This window comes from Mesoplodon densirostris, chromosome 8, assembly GCF_025265405.1.
Source record: "Mesoplodon densirostris isolate mMesDen1 chromosome 8, mMesDen1 primary haplotype, whole genome shotgun sequence".
In the NCBI taxonomy this organism is placed as follows: domain Eukaryota; kingdom Metazoa; phylum Chordata; class Mammalia; order Artiodactyla; family Ziphiidae; genus Mesoplodon; species Mesoplodon densirostris.
In genome coordinates, this window is record NC_082668.1 from 61,366,207 (window position 1) to 61,385,668 (window position 19,462).

The 19,462-nt window shown below is 33.2% G+C and overlaps 1 protein-coding gene across 1 annotated transcript in view; it reads right to left on the bottom strand.

The window, feature by feature from the left end:
- LRP1B (LDL receptor related protein 1B) overlaps positions 1 to 19,462 on the bottom strand; it is a 1,545,691-nt gene that overhangs the window by 12,922 nt on the left and 1,513,307 nt on the right. Inside the window, exon 87 of the mRNA XM_060105953.1 lies at positions 1,589 to 1,665. Within this exon, the coding sequence (XP_059961936.1) occupies positions 1,589 to 1,665 (77 nt within the window). The remainder of the gene's footprint in view (positions 1 to 1,588; positions 1,666 to 19,462) is intronic.

The following is a 19,462-nucleotide window of genomic DNA, read 5'->3' on the forward strand; positions in this document are numbered from 1 at the left end:
TTTTCCAAATGCAAAGACTCATTTCTAAGGTTATTTATTCTATACCTATTTGCCATTTTTCAAAGATGGTCATCTTTATTAGCCCAAGTTAATTTCTAAATGGTGGAACTTTAGACAATGTCACTTGAAGAATTTCAAGCAATGATAAATTATTTGGGGACAGGCACAACAAACAAGTAGATCAGCAAACACTGGGAGCCTACGTCTAAGGTACAAAAATCATATACTTTTGATTTTGATAATGTCTTTTTTTTTCACAAATTCCATAGTATATTTTTTGTTTGTTTTCATGTATGCTCTCTCACCAGCAGTGAAAGACTAGAGAAAAATTGCTAAGTAAGCATTCATAAATCAGAGGTATTATTTTTTCTCTTCAAGAATATATTTACCCACTTGATAGTTATTCCAGATTTCTCAAAAATTTTCCACTCATTAGTGATAGTATGTGTGAATTGGGAAACTTTATGTAAGACTTTTGTTGTGAAAATCTTTATAAAATCATTTAAAATTGTTGGAACACACACACATAGACACAAAATATTGATGTAGATAAATTTTCATATCAGGGACCTGTCCTAAGACTACAGCTACACACACACAAAAACTTGTAAAATGTTGCTATATTTTAATATACTTCAAAACCAGTACTTTAAAGATAAGGAAGCAATGAATCAACTATGCTCCTTATTAAAAATTGCTTGTTAACATACTTCATCACTTTGAGACTAACCAAGTTTGTTTTTCCACAACACACTGAATGCACTTCAAGAAAAATACACTCTAATTAAAACATGAAATTACTTTTCTTCCCCAAGCATTCTCACATCCATTGTGATATTTGCAGCCTTTGCAGCTGAGGCACATTTCCGAAGAAAAGCTTAAGCTAGGTATACAGATGTGTGTTCTGAAAACTGCCAAAGTTTGAGATGAACCCTCACAGCCTAAAAGAGCACATAACGCTGGATCCTGTCACCAGGTGAGAGCTCAGTGCTTCTTCTTTCAAACAAATACCGTATGCTAACACATATATATGGAATTTAAGAAAAAAAAATGTCATGAAGAACCTAGGAGTAAGACAGGAATAAGGACACAGACCTACTAGAGAATGGACTTGAGGATATGGGGAGGGAGAAGGGTAAGCTGTGACAAAGTGAGAGAGTGTCATGGACATATATATACTACCAAACATAAAATAGATAGCTAGTGGGAAGCAGCTGCATAGCACAGGGAGATCAGCTTGGTGCTTTGTGACAACCTAGAGGGGTGGGATAGGGAGGGTGGGAGGGAGGGAGACGCAAGAGGGAAGAGATATGGGAACATATGTATATGTATAACTGATTCACTTTGTTATAAAGCAGAAACTAACACACCATTGTAAAGCAATTATACTCCAATAAAGATGTAAAAAACCCCAAAAAAACAAAAACCAAAAAACCAAAAAACCAAAAAAACATATGGATTGCAGATCTCTTGCAAAATTCCATAAAAGAGATTTTCCAAGACTCAATTCCCACAATAACGGTATAAAAAGAAAACAATGCTTTCTATACTATGTGGAACACCCAAGATATTAATCTGAGAAACTTACTTGTGCTAATATGATCAGATTTGCTGCTCTTTGGGGCCGGCCTCTCACACTGTGTGCCTGACCAGTTGGTGGAGCATCTAGAAAGGTTAAAAAAAAAAAATCAGTGAGTAACAAAACCCACAAGTCTGCTAATGTAGTAACTTTAACCAAATGAAATGAAGGAAGAGCCTGCTATCACAGATTCATGAATTTTAGATAGAGATTTCTGCTAATTTCCTGCATATTGTCAGTATGCTGAGGGTAACTTCAATTGGACTTCACTTGTTAAAATACTTTTTAAAATTTAAGTTTATAGTCATTTTTCTTTATTCTATGTTAAACTTAAAATTGGCATATTTTATAACAAAACAAATTTTAATTAAGAATTGAGATTAATTTGAGATATACTGAAAATTATGCCACTATAAAAATTGAGTTTGCCTGTCAAGCAAATCCTTCTTTACTAAGTTTCTGTGATTTATTTTTTCTGGTTCTAAATTCAAAGTGGAACTAACAACCAAACAGAAAATGGTCATATGTCTCATAGTTCAAACTGCACAATGTTTACTCTTTTAATCAGAGATAGGGAAATATAGTGCTTTCCCATTTAAGATCATACTTCTATTCCCATGAAATGAAGACAATATGCCCAAGTTTTCATTCAGAGAAGTGGTCTTTCCCATATAGGAACCATGATATTATGATGGGAAGTCTCGCAGAGGATTAAAATAATAGATTTGATTAAAATCCTTCATTTAAACATAAATCACAACCATATAATTAGCTGATTGTATCAATATAAATGCTGGAATGGTTTTAGCTATGTTTGAACAATGTCTGCTGGCTAACACAAGATGCCTCCATGCATCTGTCAGAGGAAATCCATAGAGAAACAATTTAATTGGCTTCAGTTCTTATTTAAAATGACTGTCAAATACCACCATATCACGAATAGTTGTACACAGTAAAAGAACAGCTTCCAGAACTATTCCAAGTAGATATCTTTGGGCATGGGGGCCAAACTAAATAACTGCCATTTCTGGGTCTCTTCCAATTCTGTCATAGCCAATTCAAATAGCTGAAGCTGTTTTGGAACTAGCCTTCTATGATGCCATGTGAATTATTTGTGGTATTTGTGAAGACAGTATCGGGTGTCCTAACACAAGGGCAAAATCTCATAAAATCATCATATTGACAAACTCAAATTACAAAAACAAAAATGTGTTTCATAAAAGCATACATTAACTTCAGAATAATTGACAGTAATGTTACTATTCAAGAATATAGTTATTTGATTAATATTATAAAACTATGAGTATGGATCATGATTTCAATGAAAATTAATATCATTATATTATTATTAAGTCATCACTCATGCATTACCCTGATTTTTTATTTACATCCTTTATAAAAAGCTTACATATATATTTTCTATACATCACATTTATTATATACCATACTACAAGTAAATCATTAAAATAGGTAAATAAATTTTAAGGCCAGGTCTATGATGCTGTCTGTATTACTGAAGTGAGGTAATGAAATGAGCATACTTCAATTAATTATAATAAAGTGAACAACCAATAAAATCATTGATTTAAAAAAGTCATTTTTCTTCCTTAGTTGTGGTTTTGCAGTTGAATGTTCTAGAAAATTGTTCCAGTTCTTCAGTTCCTACTTCTTGACACAGTCCAAAGATAATTCAAAATAAGATGTTTAGGCAAATTTTGCAAACGTCGTTAGAATGAATCCTAATCATTGCAAAAGTCTTTTTGTTTTATGTAGCTTTACATTTGTCAAATCTTTCTAATTGACCACTGAGGATATTTTACATGCTCCAGTGAAAAAAATAATACTGATTGCTTGGTAATTTTATTATATAACTGATGTGTACAAAGCTATTTTAAAATTAAAGTATCAAAATTTGTTCTTTACATTACCTCCTTTGATTAAAAAACAACAGTAACAACAGCAACCTAAATCAGGTTCATGTTAAGCAAGAAAAATGATCTGAGATATATTTTGTTGTGTTAATAGAGATAAGAACTTCTGGGGCTCATCATAACACTGAGATGCTTGGAAGTCAGAAAATGGAATTGCTCAGGAATTGGAGGAATAAATGCTAATTGATAAGATGTTCTGATATGAGCATCATGTGTTTTAAGTATTTTAGGAAGTTATTAAAAATATGCCTTTAGAACTCCAGAAGGGCAGAGAGAGATTTTTAAACAAAGAAGATCAGGATACTGTGATTTTTATTCCAAACTCTGAAATTATTTAAGTAGGACAGGTGGTATTTATTAACAGTATTGAGTAATTTTCTGTTTTATCCACAGCTTGGAACCCAGTATTTATATTAGATAAAATATATCACTTGCTAGTGGTCGTGATGCTCCTCTCTTTTGCATTGTGGAAGCACACTTAACTTCTTAGCTTTCAGGGAATATTTTGTTTATTACATACTGGAAATAACACTCAAAGACTGTGCTGGAGAAATAATTTTAACAGTTCTGCATCTTAATCAACTGATGATCATCTTGCAATTTTCCCTATACTCCTTATAAAATAGTTTTATGGCCAAATATAAAATATGTTCCACTTGTCTACATTTGTTCCAGTTTAAAAAAAATAATCTCTTTTGAGATATTAAATCAAATAGAAGTCATTATTCTTGTTGCCTACCTTACAAAACTACAACTTAAGGCATTTGCTGCTCCACAAGTACTTCCTCCAGTGGTTGATTTAAGACCAAGTATTTTTACTGTCTTTATAGAAATTCATAAATCTTCATTCTATGAGTAGACTACAGTGATCAAAGCCATTAATGGCAGATCATTTGAGAATTGAAATGTGTGTGACTCATCAAAATTTCCGGCCAAATTCCCCACTGAATTATTTGCATAATCATGCTGACTATAATAATTTCTGGCATCTGCGTCTTTGTCATTGTTCCTCAAGAAAAATCCGTAGTCCATGCCCTAGTCATCTTTAATCTGTACTGTTGCAATCTACTGCTCCCTGCTATTCATCCCTGGACAATTACCTTTGAGTTAGTCCTGCATGGTCCTCCCAAGAAATCTTTTTTTCTTACCATCACAAACATCTGTATATCCTTCCTTTTAAATTTATTCTACAGTTATTTCCCCCACTGCACTTTACCCTGGGACAATGAAAATCAGCTTCTTTTTCTTATGTGTTTGATCACTACCACTCTGAATTATTTAACTTTTTAAACACTTTTATGAATTTTGGATTCATGAAAGTATTGTTGGATTATGGATACATAGGTAGATAGAAAGATAGATAGATTCTTATTTATTCAAACAATTGTTTATCCTTCTCTTTTCACATTATCGTATGAAGATATTTGCTTCAAAAGCAGTCTTTTTGATTTCTCCCCTTCTCTCCAAGGCCAGTGAAATTAAAAAGAAAGATTGTTTATCATTATATTGTTTTCCTAATCTTACTCTTCCCTTTATGTTCTAGGTTAGACTAATGATTATCAAACTGAAAAATGTGTTAAAATTGAAATTCTGGAGGCCCATATACCAGAGATTTTCATTAAGCAGCTTGGAGCTGTGGCCAGAAATCTGCATTTTAACAAAATGAGCCTGATGCAAGTACTTCACAAATCACACTTCAAGAGATATTTGAGATAAATTATTATGTTCCCACAGATTTTGTTCTTATACCAAATATTGTTCAATCACTAAAAAAAAATTTAGGATAGGAATAATAGTATGTATGTCCAGCAAGACTGTTCACAAGGTTAAATGACATTGGTAGAAATTCTTAACATAGTACCTGAAAGTAACTGAGTGGATTTTGTTTGGGGTAACTAATTCTCATCTGAATGTTACTATATGAAATGCTTGGATAGTTAACTTATTGTGTTCTTTAACAGTGTGTGCAATTATTGTATAGTTACAATATTCTATATTTCAATTGTAATTTTCTGTAACAGGGGGAGTACCTTTGTGTAAAGGCAATAGTGTAGCATATATTACTAGGAAACACAGTAAATATTTTTGGACTATCAAAATAAGTTTGGCATATATAAGGGAATAAATATATAATATTTAAAAAGAAACAGTTTTTACAATACAAGCATAAATATAAGACATACAAACTGTCCAAAACAATGAGAACTCTGAAGTAGCAGAGAGATTTTACAAAAGGAATTGAAATCAGATATAAAATACTGAAAGTGTATTAAAATCTTAGGTATTGTCTTTCACTGTAATAATGATCAACTTACATGGACTACTCATGTCATTCTGTGGAAATGTCATCTGGAGTCACTTGCTTTGGGAGGACTTCAAAATAAAATAATGAGATTAATATCTGCTCCCTCTTTTCATCAAATTTAAAGGTCATGGGACTCTTCTGACCAAAGTGGAATTCAAAGGTAAACCTTAAAGCAATTTGAAATTGAATTTCTCCTCTTATATGCTAGGCTGCCATTATTAACCATGATGATGGAGACATTCAGAATGAAAAATCTTTTAATATACCCTTTTCTTTCTACACACAGGGAAAAAAAATATGGCACAAGGGATTAAAGGAGGCTTAGAAAACTTGTGCAGAGTGCCATGCATGTTTCGGTGCTCCAAAAATCTCATTCAATAAAAATAAAAATATGACTACATTTTGTGCATCAGATTTATAAAACAGTATTTTCATACAGTGATGAAAATTCAAACATTAAAAGTCAGTTGCAAATTTTTTTTTCTGATTAATTCTGAACATTTCACTCTTTTGGTGGAAGAACATGACTACATTTGCATGGCATTCTTAACTTTAAAGCTTTACACCCTACGTAGCTCCCAGAACTTTTTTGCCCCCCTCTTCTTGCAGACTGCTGTATTGCAATATGCAAAAAGTTTGATTGCATTTGGAAAGGATATTTATATATTAATTCACCAGTTTGTTAACTTGACTTTGAAACATTTTTTCATCTGTTATTGTTTCCTAATTTTCTGAGATAAAATTATTTCATATATACATAAAGATTTATAATTTTTTTTAACATGTTTCAAAAATTTTCTATCCTACCTTTGATATAAAATTTTGAATGAAGTTCAATTAACATTTGCTCAACTTTGTGCCAGGTCCTAGGATAAGTGTTTTCATATGAAAAATATTCTTATTCAGCTTCTATAATAACCCATGAGTTGGAATTATTCATCTTATGAAATGGAGAAGTGTGTGTTCAAAAGATTTTCCTGAAAAATCATAGCTAATAAGAGGTAAAAATAAAATGTGGAGTCATTATGATCCTTCTAATTCAACGCAGTAGTAGGAAAAATGCTTTTCCTTACTCCCTCATGCCCAAGAGAGTACAGTCACTTAATAAGAAAGTAGAAATATTATCTGAACAAAGGAAAATCAGTGCATTTTCTGAGTAGTAAAATTGTTAAAATTACCACACCGGCTCAGACCTGTGGTCAGTAATGCCTGATATTCTGTCTCTGGCAGTGACAGTGAGGGTGTTAATATCCTTCTTGATACCAACTTCACATTTTTGTGTTGATTCCAAAATACTGTACATGTGTTTAAAACACCTTTAAAGATACAAGATCCATTAATTATAAATTCATCTATATTATTACTCAGTACAATTTTGAACTTCCACAACAATTCACTCTATATTTCATTCATTTGGTAGATATATATATGTGTGTGTATATATATATACACACACATATATATATACACACACACACAGTTTTGTACCACAATTTCTATTTATTTAGCACTATTCTCTATCAAAATTTGACTGTTATTTCTAACATAGAAATAGCTAGGTATTACCCTGCTTTGTTTTCTTCAAAAAGCTTAAGTTAGTATCTTAAATTTTTGTTTGTTGTAATAAGTATAATTGGTTCAACTCTATAATTATATATTATAATGCCTAGTTTTAAAATATTACATTAAATCATTGTGTTAGCTAGTATTGATAAAATTAGTGAGACAAAGCTAATCTTACTTTAATATTAAGGACATTTCGTCAGAAAGAGTTTTTGATTTCTGAGAAGGGTTAATGTGATGAAGTAAAATAATAATGAGATGTTCAATAAACTCTGACCAAAAATTATTTTAGGAAAAGTAAAAATTAATGAGAAATTTCAGTTGAAGAAGTGACCATGAAAGAAATAAAATTAACAAAGTGCATTATTTAAAGTGATAATTTTAAGAAGGAGAAATATAAAAGAAAAGATAAAATCTAGTTTGTCAAGAAGTTATCCATAAAAGGAAGTTTGTTAAGATTGGCTGGTTTAAGTTAGAAATGTTTAAACACAAAATTCTATGCAGGCCACCTGAGCAGAAATGGCCACTAAAGTGTGAAATGATGACTCAATAAATATTTTAAAAAGAACAAAATCTCTAGTAATGTAAAACTTTTATTATCTAGATATTTTCCAGGAAATTTTATTAAAAGCAGATCTGAAAGGCATAAAGTGTTTTTTTCAGAGTGAGTAGATGATTTCTACTTAAATTAATATGTTACATGCATCAACTCAAAAGGAAAAGGAACAATCATAAAATTAGTATTAAGTAATATGGTTGATAACATTGAAGACATAAATGTAGGGTATTACATTAGAAACGGTGGTTATAATTCTATAGCTGAAAGTGGGAAGAAAAGCAATGTATGCTGTAACACAAGTGGAAACTTCTGTCTACATGATGCCATGATGAATGACCAATTCCAAAACTGGCTTAAGAACATATCAAGCCATGGGGGCTGGGAGGTGGGGTTGGAAATCTCCATGCTTAGTGCCGTGCAGACAAAGTGACTAATCTTATACCTGAATATTTTATGTTTTAGCACAAAATAAGAGTATACAATAAGGAATTTTTCTACGAAAACCTAATGACTACCCTTCCTAGTTCATAGGGTTTCTGTGGCGCAACATGGTAAAATCTGAAACAAATTATAATGGCAATATCTGGAATAGTCAACTGCAGGTATTAAATACCGTTCAAGGCATATTAGTCCTATATAAATTTGGGGCAATGGTAGGGATATCAGAAAGTGTTAACAGAAGGTTTTGAGAGTGTGAATGTCTTTATAAGTGAGATATATAACTCTAATTCTCTAGAAAATATTTATTTTCAGTTGTAGTGCATAAATGCTGAGGTATTGATATTAGCTACTTTAATTTATAGTCTAAATCATTGGGAAATAATTCCTATATACAGATAGTCACCTCCTTTCTGATACTTCAGTATAGCATTTGTTCTAGTTACAAGATTTTTACATATCCACCAAAAGGTAACATCAAAGGTTTCTAGAAGCAAACATTTTTAATTGATAAAGGTACACTGTATTAGTATTGATACCACTTTCCCAATTACCACCATTCAGCCTTCCTCAAAATCTAGGACCTGCATTTCACAAGTTTTTAAAATTTTTTAAATTGTTTTAAAACAAAATAAGCAATCAAAAAAAGAGTAAATGAAAAAAATTGAACTGACTTGCTAAAATCAAGTGTCAGTATGAATTAACAAATTTGTCTACGCTGCATAAATGTCAATTAGTCATAAAACACTCACCAGATTTGTTCAACACTTATAGGAACATGTTGCAAACAGAAACATCTGAAGGCTTATGACAAAAGATGGCCATTAACACACATTTCTTTCCTAATCCAAGTATTATATTACTTCCCTGACTCAAGGTGAGAAGGTTTATGCAGGCAGTAGTCCAAAAATTGATTCAGGAAGTTTAGATAAATATCTTCAATAAATCTAAAAGGCTATAGAATATTACAGTAGTATTTTACATTATGGAGAATTGCCATTTGGGGGCAGTTATAAATACCTTTATATATTTGATCCACATACAATCATAAATATGGTACATTCTATTTTTGCATTTCTCTATTTATGTATGCATTTATAAATCTCTAAATATGCCTTTGCCTATGACCATGCTAGACTGATTACTTAAAGGTAGGGGTCATCTATTATTCATTTTTATATTTCTTCATTTCTTGAGCACATGGTCAGTATGTAGGTTTGGTCAATCAATATGTTTGTTTGTTAAAATGAATGAACGAATGCATGAAGGCATGGAGGATGCATGGCTGAACTCATATGAATACACATACATGTGTCATATCCCATTCTATGAAGAATATATAGCTCCATTCATAAGTACATGTTTTCAGCTAGTTACCAGTCATTTCTCACTGAAAAGAATATTGATCCACTATGAAAAACACTTAACATGTAAGAACCACAGTAATAGGCAAATATTTTCTTCCTTTCTTCTTCCCTCCCTCCCTCCCTCCCTCCCTTCCTTCATTAATCTTTTTATTAATTCTTCCTTTTATAAAATTAGATGATCACATTTTAGCAACTTGGACATGTAAAATTTTACTTATTCAATGTTGTAAATTGTGTGACACTTCTGTTCTTGTCCCACGATGCAGCTAACTAAGAAACGTTTATCTTCTTTCCCTGACAAAAATTCTAAAGGAGTTTGCCTGATGGGTAAATTGACATGGAAACCAGTTTTATATAAAAATCATACATACAAATATGTAGTTAAATGTAATTTAATTCAATTTAGTCATTTAAATAATTGTGTAAAATTAAAGTGCTGGTATGGTGTGACACAAATGGCATGTGTAAGTTTTGGAATTAGACAGAACTGTGCTGTAATCTAGTCTCCCCTCCTCACAAAGGATATATCTTCTAGCAATTCACCCACTTTGGTGGTTTAGTTTATAATACAAGGGAGAGCAATACTCCCACTTTTGTCACACATTTCCCACAGATCTAGCCTCTTATGCTTTAACCTTTGTTTTCCCCTTAATATTTTATATTTTATCTTTCTATTGTATGTTTTCCTTTTACTACCTCAAAATTTTTCTTCTTCCTTCTTTACTTTGTTTCTTTTTTCCTCCCTTTCTTCCTTCTATTCTTTTTCTTTTTCCTTTTTGCAAGGCAAGTTGATCATTATAAAAGTTGAAAAAAAATTAGGCTTCCTGAAAGATTAAATGATACAATGTATATAAAATTTACACACCCTCTAAATTAATTTAACTCAAGTGATAAATAATACTATGAATATTAAATTTAAAGCTTGCATATGGCACACCAATATCAATATAATTTTTCTTTGTATGCTGAGTGGAAGAAGTATTAGGCTAAAATTTCTGTACTCCTTTAACAAAAATGGCTTTCTTCTGCTACTATTCCAGTGTGAAAAAGAAGAAAATATTTCCTTAACTGACGATAATGTAAGGAATTTTTCATTTATTTTTTTACTCTTAAACCAGTGTTGCTGGTTAATCTATATTCCTCTGATCCTTTTCTTAAAATTGTATAAAGTTGGTTTGGAATTAAGTAGTAGGTTGGAGGTTTATTGATTTATTTATTTTTTGACTTGTTCCAGGATAGAACATGAGCAGGAAATAAATCTTCATTGTTAAAAGTATCTGAAATTTGTGCTTTTTCATAGCAGCAAAATCTGGGGAACGCAGTCTAATAGAGAGAAAAATAATGTAAATTGTTAAAGAGGTAACAAGTACACAAATGAAAATACTATGTAGTTATATTGTATTTGGTTTCTTTGGTTATTCTGATTTACTTGCTGATTATATTAAAGGCCAAGAACATGTCCCAGAATCAAGGGAAAATAAGGTGACTAACCAAAGATTCATAACAATAGCTGCCCATTGTGTAACTATGCAATAATTGTTCTCTGTTAGGCAGCGCCACCTGTACTCTCAAAGCACAAACTGGGCTTGAAACTTTAATAGAAAAATATATCTGTATTCCATGTTTTTCCCCATGACATGACTAGCATGGTGAAAGCTAGAACAAGCTACAACTTGTTACCTGGGATCATAAAGGATAGATATTGATGTGACAGATTTTCCTGGCCTTTACTGTTCCAAAAGACATGCACGTTTCACATTTTGTGCTTTGAAAATATGCCACGGGGCAGAAAACAAATAAGGGACATGCAATGCCCTGACTCTTGAAAAGTGCACAACACAGGCTGCTAAAGTTGAATTGATCAAAACCCCTGCTGAAAAGTTGTGATCTGTTTGAAATCACTCCTGACAGCTTCCTTGGGCTCTTCGCAAATGTTCTCTATGGGGCCACAGGGTCGCTGGTCCACAAGGAGGAGCGTTGCTCAGCCTGACAGCAGAGGCCTGAAGAGTAGAACGTGCCCTCTCCTTTCAGCAGAGCCAGTAGTTTGAAATACTTAGGCCTTAATTAGCTGTTGTAATATAGAAGAATAACTCCTACCTTTTAAAAATGTGTGACAGAAACGAAACTCACTATCTTCTTCCCCAAAACCCCAACAGAGGTCTCCCTAGTACCTGTACATTTCCTTATGTGTTTCTCACCCTAAGGACTTAGAAAACAATGCTAAACTTTTAAGAAAATAATTAGATGGAACAATCACAAAACCACAGAAAATGACTAATTTTCTGATCATTCGCTTAATAAATGTCCCTTTGGTACTTGTATATTCATTTTGCATCCCTCTGAGTTTTTAAAATCTGCTTTGAAAATGTTTCAAAAGCTAGTTCCTGTGTGTTTTCTGAGGTGTTTGAGGGTGGACCTGCTGCCCTTTTTTTCTCTCATATCCCTCATGGCACTTGAGCTTAGTTATGTAGTTCCCTTTTCAGTCACTATTACTATCACAATCATCACACTTTTAATCTTATTTATGCCATATTTTGCTTATTTTTAATAACGAGCACTTTTTAAGAACCCCACAGCTTATTTTTTGCCTCCAAACTCCCAGAAGCCCAAATTATGCCAAGTACTGATCATTTTATATATGGTCTATTAGAACAGTTTTAAGGTTCTACTTTTTAAAAAAGTGTTTACTATGTTGAAAACAATATTCTGGTTTTTTTTAAACAGGTATTACATTTCTTATTCCTCAAAATAATTTTAGGAAGTAGATGCTATCAGTATTTCCATATTAAGATGACAAATGAGGCAAAGAGAAGAAAAAGGAAACCAACAAAACAAACTGCAATTCCAAGATATAAGCTCTTCTATCTTTTGGCTCTTTTTTGTGCCCTGTTTACCAACAAATCACTTTTAAAAAGCCATTTCTTTAATTAAAAAATTTGTCTCCCTTTCCTTTGTAAATTGGGATTCATTTTAAAATCTGTTTTTTCAAACCCAGGGCTTCTTATTCCAGCAGAGCACCATGACATCAAGACCTTTTTAAAACACACACATGATTGAGATAGTTCATATGTCAAATGTTATTAATGTTCCGCTACTGCTTATGAACTTATGGAATAAATTTCAAATTCCTAGCTAAGCATACTATGTTCCTCAGAACTATTTCAGTGTATAACGTTATTGTCTAATACTCCCCCAGAAGCACCATTTATCTTACACCACTCACATCCCCAGAGCACCTGCCACATTCCTTTTTGTCTCATCTCTTTCCTCAAATAGATCAAAGTCCCTCAAGGGCAGGGGCTACAACTTACTTTCCTCTATTTCATTCTTTTTTCTTTCTTTTCTTTCTTTTTTTTTTTTTTGAGAGAGAAAAATTACCAGAGTAAAAACAACAAAAAGTCAAGGAGAAGAGAGAACAAAAATTAATATAATTAAGTTTTACTAATAAGTTAATATGGGTAAGTTAAAAGCCTATTTAGTTCCTTTTGTAGAGAGATATTTAACCTCAGTTCCAGAACGCTCAGGAAACTTCCTGTGGTAGTTTTAGAAGATATCATAAAGATGAGAAAGAGAACCAAAAATCATAATGAAATGAATCACTTTTAACTTTTTTTCTGACTCTTGCAGTTTTTGAAAATGTATTAATGAAGTAAGAAGTGGTATTACAATGATGATAGAAGGATTCTTATATCACAGGCTGTCAGATTTCACAATACAATGCAGGCACTAGGACAGTATTTTTTAGCAACATTAGTTAAGCACATATTACACACAGAATGCATGCTAGCTGCTGAGGCAAAACAGATAAATCAGATACAACCTCTTCTTTAAAGGAATTCACAACCTGCCAGAGAGAAATAGACATGTACATTTAGAAGGGCCAAGGAGTAAAACAAGCAGCATTCCCAAGCCAGTTTCATAGAAATATGCTCCATGTCAAAAGGCCACACAGAGATGAGAAGTCAATTCTAGCCATACAATATGGAATATCATAGGGTAATATGAAAAATGTAACCACACACTCATGAAGATGATCAGAGAAAGGAAAACTGCCCCCCCCCCAAAAAAGAGGAAAAAACACACACAAAAACCAGAGAGCAAACAAAACAAAACAAAACATATGCCCAGGGCTTCCCTAGTGGTGCAGTGGTTGAGAGTCCACCTGCTGATGCAGGGGACACGGGTTCGTGCCCCGGTCTGGGAAGATCCCACATGCCGCGGAGCGGCTAGGCCCGTGAGCCATGGCCACTGAGCCTTCACGTCCGGAGCCTGTGCTCCGCAACGGGAGAGGCCACAACAGTGAGAGACCTGCGTACCACAAAAAAACAAAAACAAAAACAAAAAAAAACCAGATGCCCAAATAAATATAACCAAACCAAAAAAACAAAAAAAGGAAAAAATCCAGAAAAAAGGGGAAAACAAATAATAGATTGGGGAAAAATGCTCACAGAAAGTTATTTTTAGCTTCTGCTTGAAATGAAGAAGCAAAACATAAAAAACTAACAGTGTTAAATTGTTTTTGACCACACAGAGAATTGGTCCTGCTATGGGCAAGAAGCAATAATATATATAGTAAGAAATGTCTTGGAATTTTGCCATACTGCTATTTTCAAAACAGTGTGGGCCTGAATTGGTATGATTTCAAAACCAGTGTAATATCAGAGTTAGATCTTTTTGGTTCTCCCTTTTCAGGTGATAAAAAATAATTTTAAACTTGTTTTTTTCTTTTCTTTTTGAAAAAGAAGGTGAATTATACAGAAAATTGATTTTAAAGGAAATATTCCCCAAATTCCACCAATAATGGTCATTAATCTTTTTTTTTTTTTTTTTTTTTTGCGGTATGCGGGCCTCTCACTGTTGTGGCCTCCCCCGTTGCGGAGCACAGGCTCCAGACGCGCAGGCTCAGCGGCCATGGCTCACGGGCCCAGCCGCTCCGCGGCATATGGGATCCTCCCAGACCGGGGCACGAACCCGTATCCCCTGCATCGGCAGGCGGACTCTCAACCACTTGCGCCACCAGGGAGGCCCGGTCATTAATCTTTAAGCTTCACAAGTCAAACAGTTTTGTCTGTTCACTGATAAAAACTTCAGTGCCTAGGTTGTTTTCTGGTATATAGTAGGTATTCAATAAAAATTTGCTGATAAATTAATATGGGAAGAAAAAAATCACCAGTATTTTTGTTATCTAAATGGACAAAAATATGAAGAAACCAGGGGACAGACACTTAGGTCTCTAGTTCTTATAGATTGTGGATCTATTGATACTAGACTAGGGGTTGATAATAAGAAATAGGTGGAAAAGATTATTACCTCTCTTGAAGTTAGGCATAAATAAGCTATTTATATAACCTGATAAATTGTGGTACATTATTTTAAAGTATCAGGAAAATAGACCATCGTATCACAGAGAAAAATTAAATACAAATATTTAATTGTGACCCAGGAATTTTATGATTAGCCCTTCAGTTACTCCATAGTTTTAATAATAAAGGCTTTGTTATCTTCAATTCTGCTACTAATGGGAATCTTTGTTTTCTCAGTGTCTTTATAGATATTTTAGAGGAATTTTGAGAGAATTGGTATCTGGGGTTGTGACTCTGACCCAATTTATTAAAAATTACTAAAATTCAAATGGGACTCTGATTAAATACATCATACTTTATAGTTTTATAGTATATTAGTGAACAATTAGTCTAAACCCATCACCTTATGGACAAGGAAAATGTGACACAAAGAGACAATGTAACTTGCCCCAAATCATTGCTAGTTTGATTAATAAAGTCTATATTTTCACACTGAATATTACTTCTTCTGGGTGTTGATACTAGAAAACTAATGAGATAAGCACACTGATATTTAAAGACAGAAGTTTTTATCCTAGGAAAAATTAATTTTAAAACGGAACAAAACAGAAACTAATAAAAAAATCCTAATTATTGAATGACAGCTGGTGCATTAAATAAAATAGGAAAAGTCAAGACAATAGAACACTCAGTAACCTTAAGAATAAAAGCATCTAGTTATGTAGATTGACATGGAATGATGTTCATAATGTATTGCAAAGTAAATAAACTGGAAAGAGTGCCTATTACATGATTTCATTTTAGTATATAATATTCTGCAAATGTATATTTGCATAAAGAAACAGAATGAATAGAAACCAAAGTAATAGTAGTTTGAGATAAAAGTGTCAGCAGGTTTGATTTCTTCTGAGGCCTCTCTCTTTGGCTTACGACCATCTTCTTCCTATATATCTTCACATGGTCTTCCCCTGTGTGTGCTGTATCCAAATCTCCCCTTCTTATAAGGACACCAGTCACACTGGATTGGGGCCCACCCTAATGATCCCCATTTTAAACTTATTCATCTCTTTAAAGACCCTATCTCCAAATACAGTCCCATTCTGAGGTATTGGGAGATAGGGCTTCAACATATGAATTTTGAACACAATTCATCTCAAAATACTGACAAAAAAGCAAAATTCACATACACACATATAGATGTATCACTTGTGTGTATAAATTAATTTTATGTCAACTTGACTGGCCTAAGGGATGCCCAGATAGCTGGCAAAACATTATTTCTGGGTGTGTCTATGAGGGTGTCTCTGGGAAGAAATAAGTGTTTGAATTAGACTGAGTAAAGAAGACCACTCTCAACAGTGAGGGTGGGCATCATCCAATCTGCTGAGGGTCTGAATAGAACAAAAAGGCAGAGGAAGGGCACATTTGCTCTCTCTGCTTGAGCTCGGACATCCATCATCTCTTGCCCTTGAACATTAATGCTCCTGGTTTTTAGTTCTTTGAACTTAGACTGTGATGTACACCATCATTTCCCAGGTTCTCAGGTCTTTAGATATGCACTGAATTACACCACCAGCTTTCCCTGTTCTCCAGCTTGCAGACAGTAGATCCTGGGATTTCTTGATCTCCATAATTGGGTGAGTCAATTCCTATAATAAATGTCTCTCTCACCCCATTTATATATATAATATATATGATATATGATACATATGGTATATATCCTATTGCTTCTTCTTATCTGGAGAACCCTGAATATTTGATTCTTCTCTTTTAAAACACTTCAGTTAAGTCCAAGTCAATTAATATTTACTATTCACTTGCCACGTGCTCTATACAAAGAGATAATCCTGTGTTGAGACTAGTGGGATAATAAGAGTAAAGTGGAAAAAGGCAGGAGAGACATTTGGGTCCAGTGAGCTATTTAATCAAAAACATCTAGGTGTGGAATTGTCCCATGGCTATGTGGTGAGGCTGTGTATGTGCCTGTGTCCACAGTGGTAGGAGAAGTAGTGTAGCTACAAGCATTTCTTTACTACTGGAGGGTGAAATGTGCTGTGGGTATTGCTGGGAGATAATACTGTGGAGGTTGGTCTATGTTTCTAAAAAAAACTTAAATTCAATATAAATGAAAGTCTTATGTTAGGGAGAAATTTTAGAAGTAGGAAGACATAGTTAAGTTGTTATTGAGTTCACAGGATTAATCATTTCTATATCTCACAACAAAAGTTGTTTAACAATATGAACATTGTCAAAATAACACATATTAATATTTTAAAGTTTGGCTTTAACATTGTTCAATATACCTTCTTTAATAAATGTCAAAACTCTCTCCAAATAAACATAAAAAAGCCTTTAGATTTTCATTTTTTCTCAGCTTTTCTTTGGAGCTTTCTTTTCTTCCGCACATAGTAATAAGTGAAAAGGGCTATCAAGAGACAAAAGTGAAGGCTTTCAAAGAACAAATCTATTCCTTACATTGAAAGATAAGGTAATAAAATTTCTATGTGGAAAAAACTGTCAACCTCATAGATCTGAATACTTTGTAGACTTTCCAAATGTGTGTAAGTTCTGCACAATTCAATAGTTTTTTACTCTACAAAAAAAGAAAAACGTAGTACCAACAAAGCTAAAGCAAGTACTATATCTTACTTCTTAAAGCAATTTTTGTTTCCTGTAAAGGCGCTTAGATGAAATAGTGCATACTAGCTTTTCATCAAAGATACATGACCACTACCAATTGACATCTGAAGCTAAAATCGGTGTTTCCAAAAATTTCCACTTACGAGGAGAATCAACCACTAGAAAGAGATTCTGAGGGCTTAATATTCTCTTAGCTGAACAATTTTTGTATTCTACATGATCATAGACACTTCATACTAAATTTATTTTTATTTATTTACATTTTAGTACCAAATGAATTATAAGTATCCTATGTAAAACTAGGAAATTTTCCATATTCTGGAAATTTTAACTCTAAGAAACATGAGCATAATATCTATGTCTGAACCATCTATCCTTCATAGTTACTTAACAATGGGCCCTTAATAAATAGTGAAAGAATGATCCTCTTGAAACTTATGTCTTTCTTATTGTAAAAATATTTTCCCTTAGATCCCACTTCCCCTTGAAGTTACAATTGTTCTTCCTTCATTTAATCCACAGCCAAACAGTCAGAAAGGAATCTAAAGTCTTCTCTACTTTCTTACCTTTCACTTTTCCAACTATAATCTGGTTGCTGTCATACAGCACTTTCAAAACATCTCTCATAATGGCCATCTAATTGCAAAATTCAATAAACCACTTAGAATTCTTATCCTCTTTGAACTATCTGGAGTTGATATTCTTGGACATGCTCTACTCCTTTGACTTGGAGGAAACTACGCCTTGACAAGTCCCCTCCAAATTCTATTTCTTCTCATTTTTTTGTTGATTCTTCCAAAATACAGTATTAAACATTGGTGTCTCCTAGAATTCCATCCTTAATTCTCCAATCTTCTTTCTATAAACCCACTCTTGTGTCATGCATAAAATGTACCTCACAAACTGGCCCCAACACATCTCTTTAATCTCCCCCCACCCCCCCCATTATATCACATAGCCTGTGTTCTATTCTCAACAACGTTCATCTTCTACTTTCAGACCTATTCTCTCACTGTGCTATTCCTCTTTCAAGAAAGGTATTCAGCCATTTCCCTCTGTAAAATAACTAAACTTTTTTTTCAAAATACTGTTAAAATATCACTTCATCTGTAAAACCTTTCTCTCTCCCACTAATAATCATTAACTGATCTCTATTCAGTTGTTTTCCCACAACACTTTGGTCATATTTCAGTATAGCAATTATCAAATGGTATTTTAACTTTTAAAATCCATTCATCTACCCAAAATGAATCTTAAGCTCTTTAAAAGTAAAAACCTTATTGGAGTTAGTCAGCACAAAGAAAGCAGTATGGAATAAGAGTTATAACCAGGGCAAGGACTTTAGAATCAAACAGGTATTTGCTAAATCAGTTTTAGCTGTTATTAATTCTTCTGAATATACACAGGGCCTCACTCATCATAGATTATCAATACATATTTGATGAATGAATTAATGAGTGAATAACAGAATATCATTATCTCTTCTACGATTCTTTCATGGCTTAAATGATTTGAGGAATTTAGTAAGCATTACTCCTGCCATCAGAATAAATTTTAGGGTGTAGAAAACCAAAGCACAGGCAAAATTTCCGTTAAGCCCAAAGCAGATAGAAATAAAGATACACAAAAGTAAAAGGTGTTTGCTCTGAACCTCTCCGATTAATGTATTTTTCCCGGCTGATTTTAATCCGAGGCTGATTATACCTTACAAGGTCAGGTGCCTCTGATGATACATGGTAAGAGTGAAAAGTGGAACAGAACATTACTGTGGACTGTT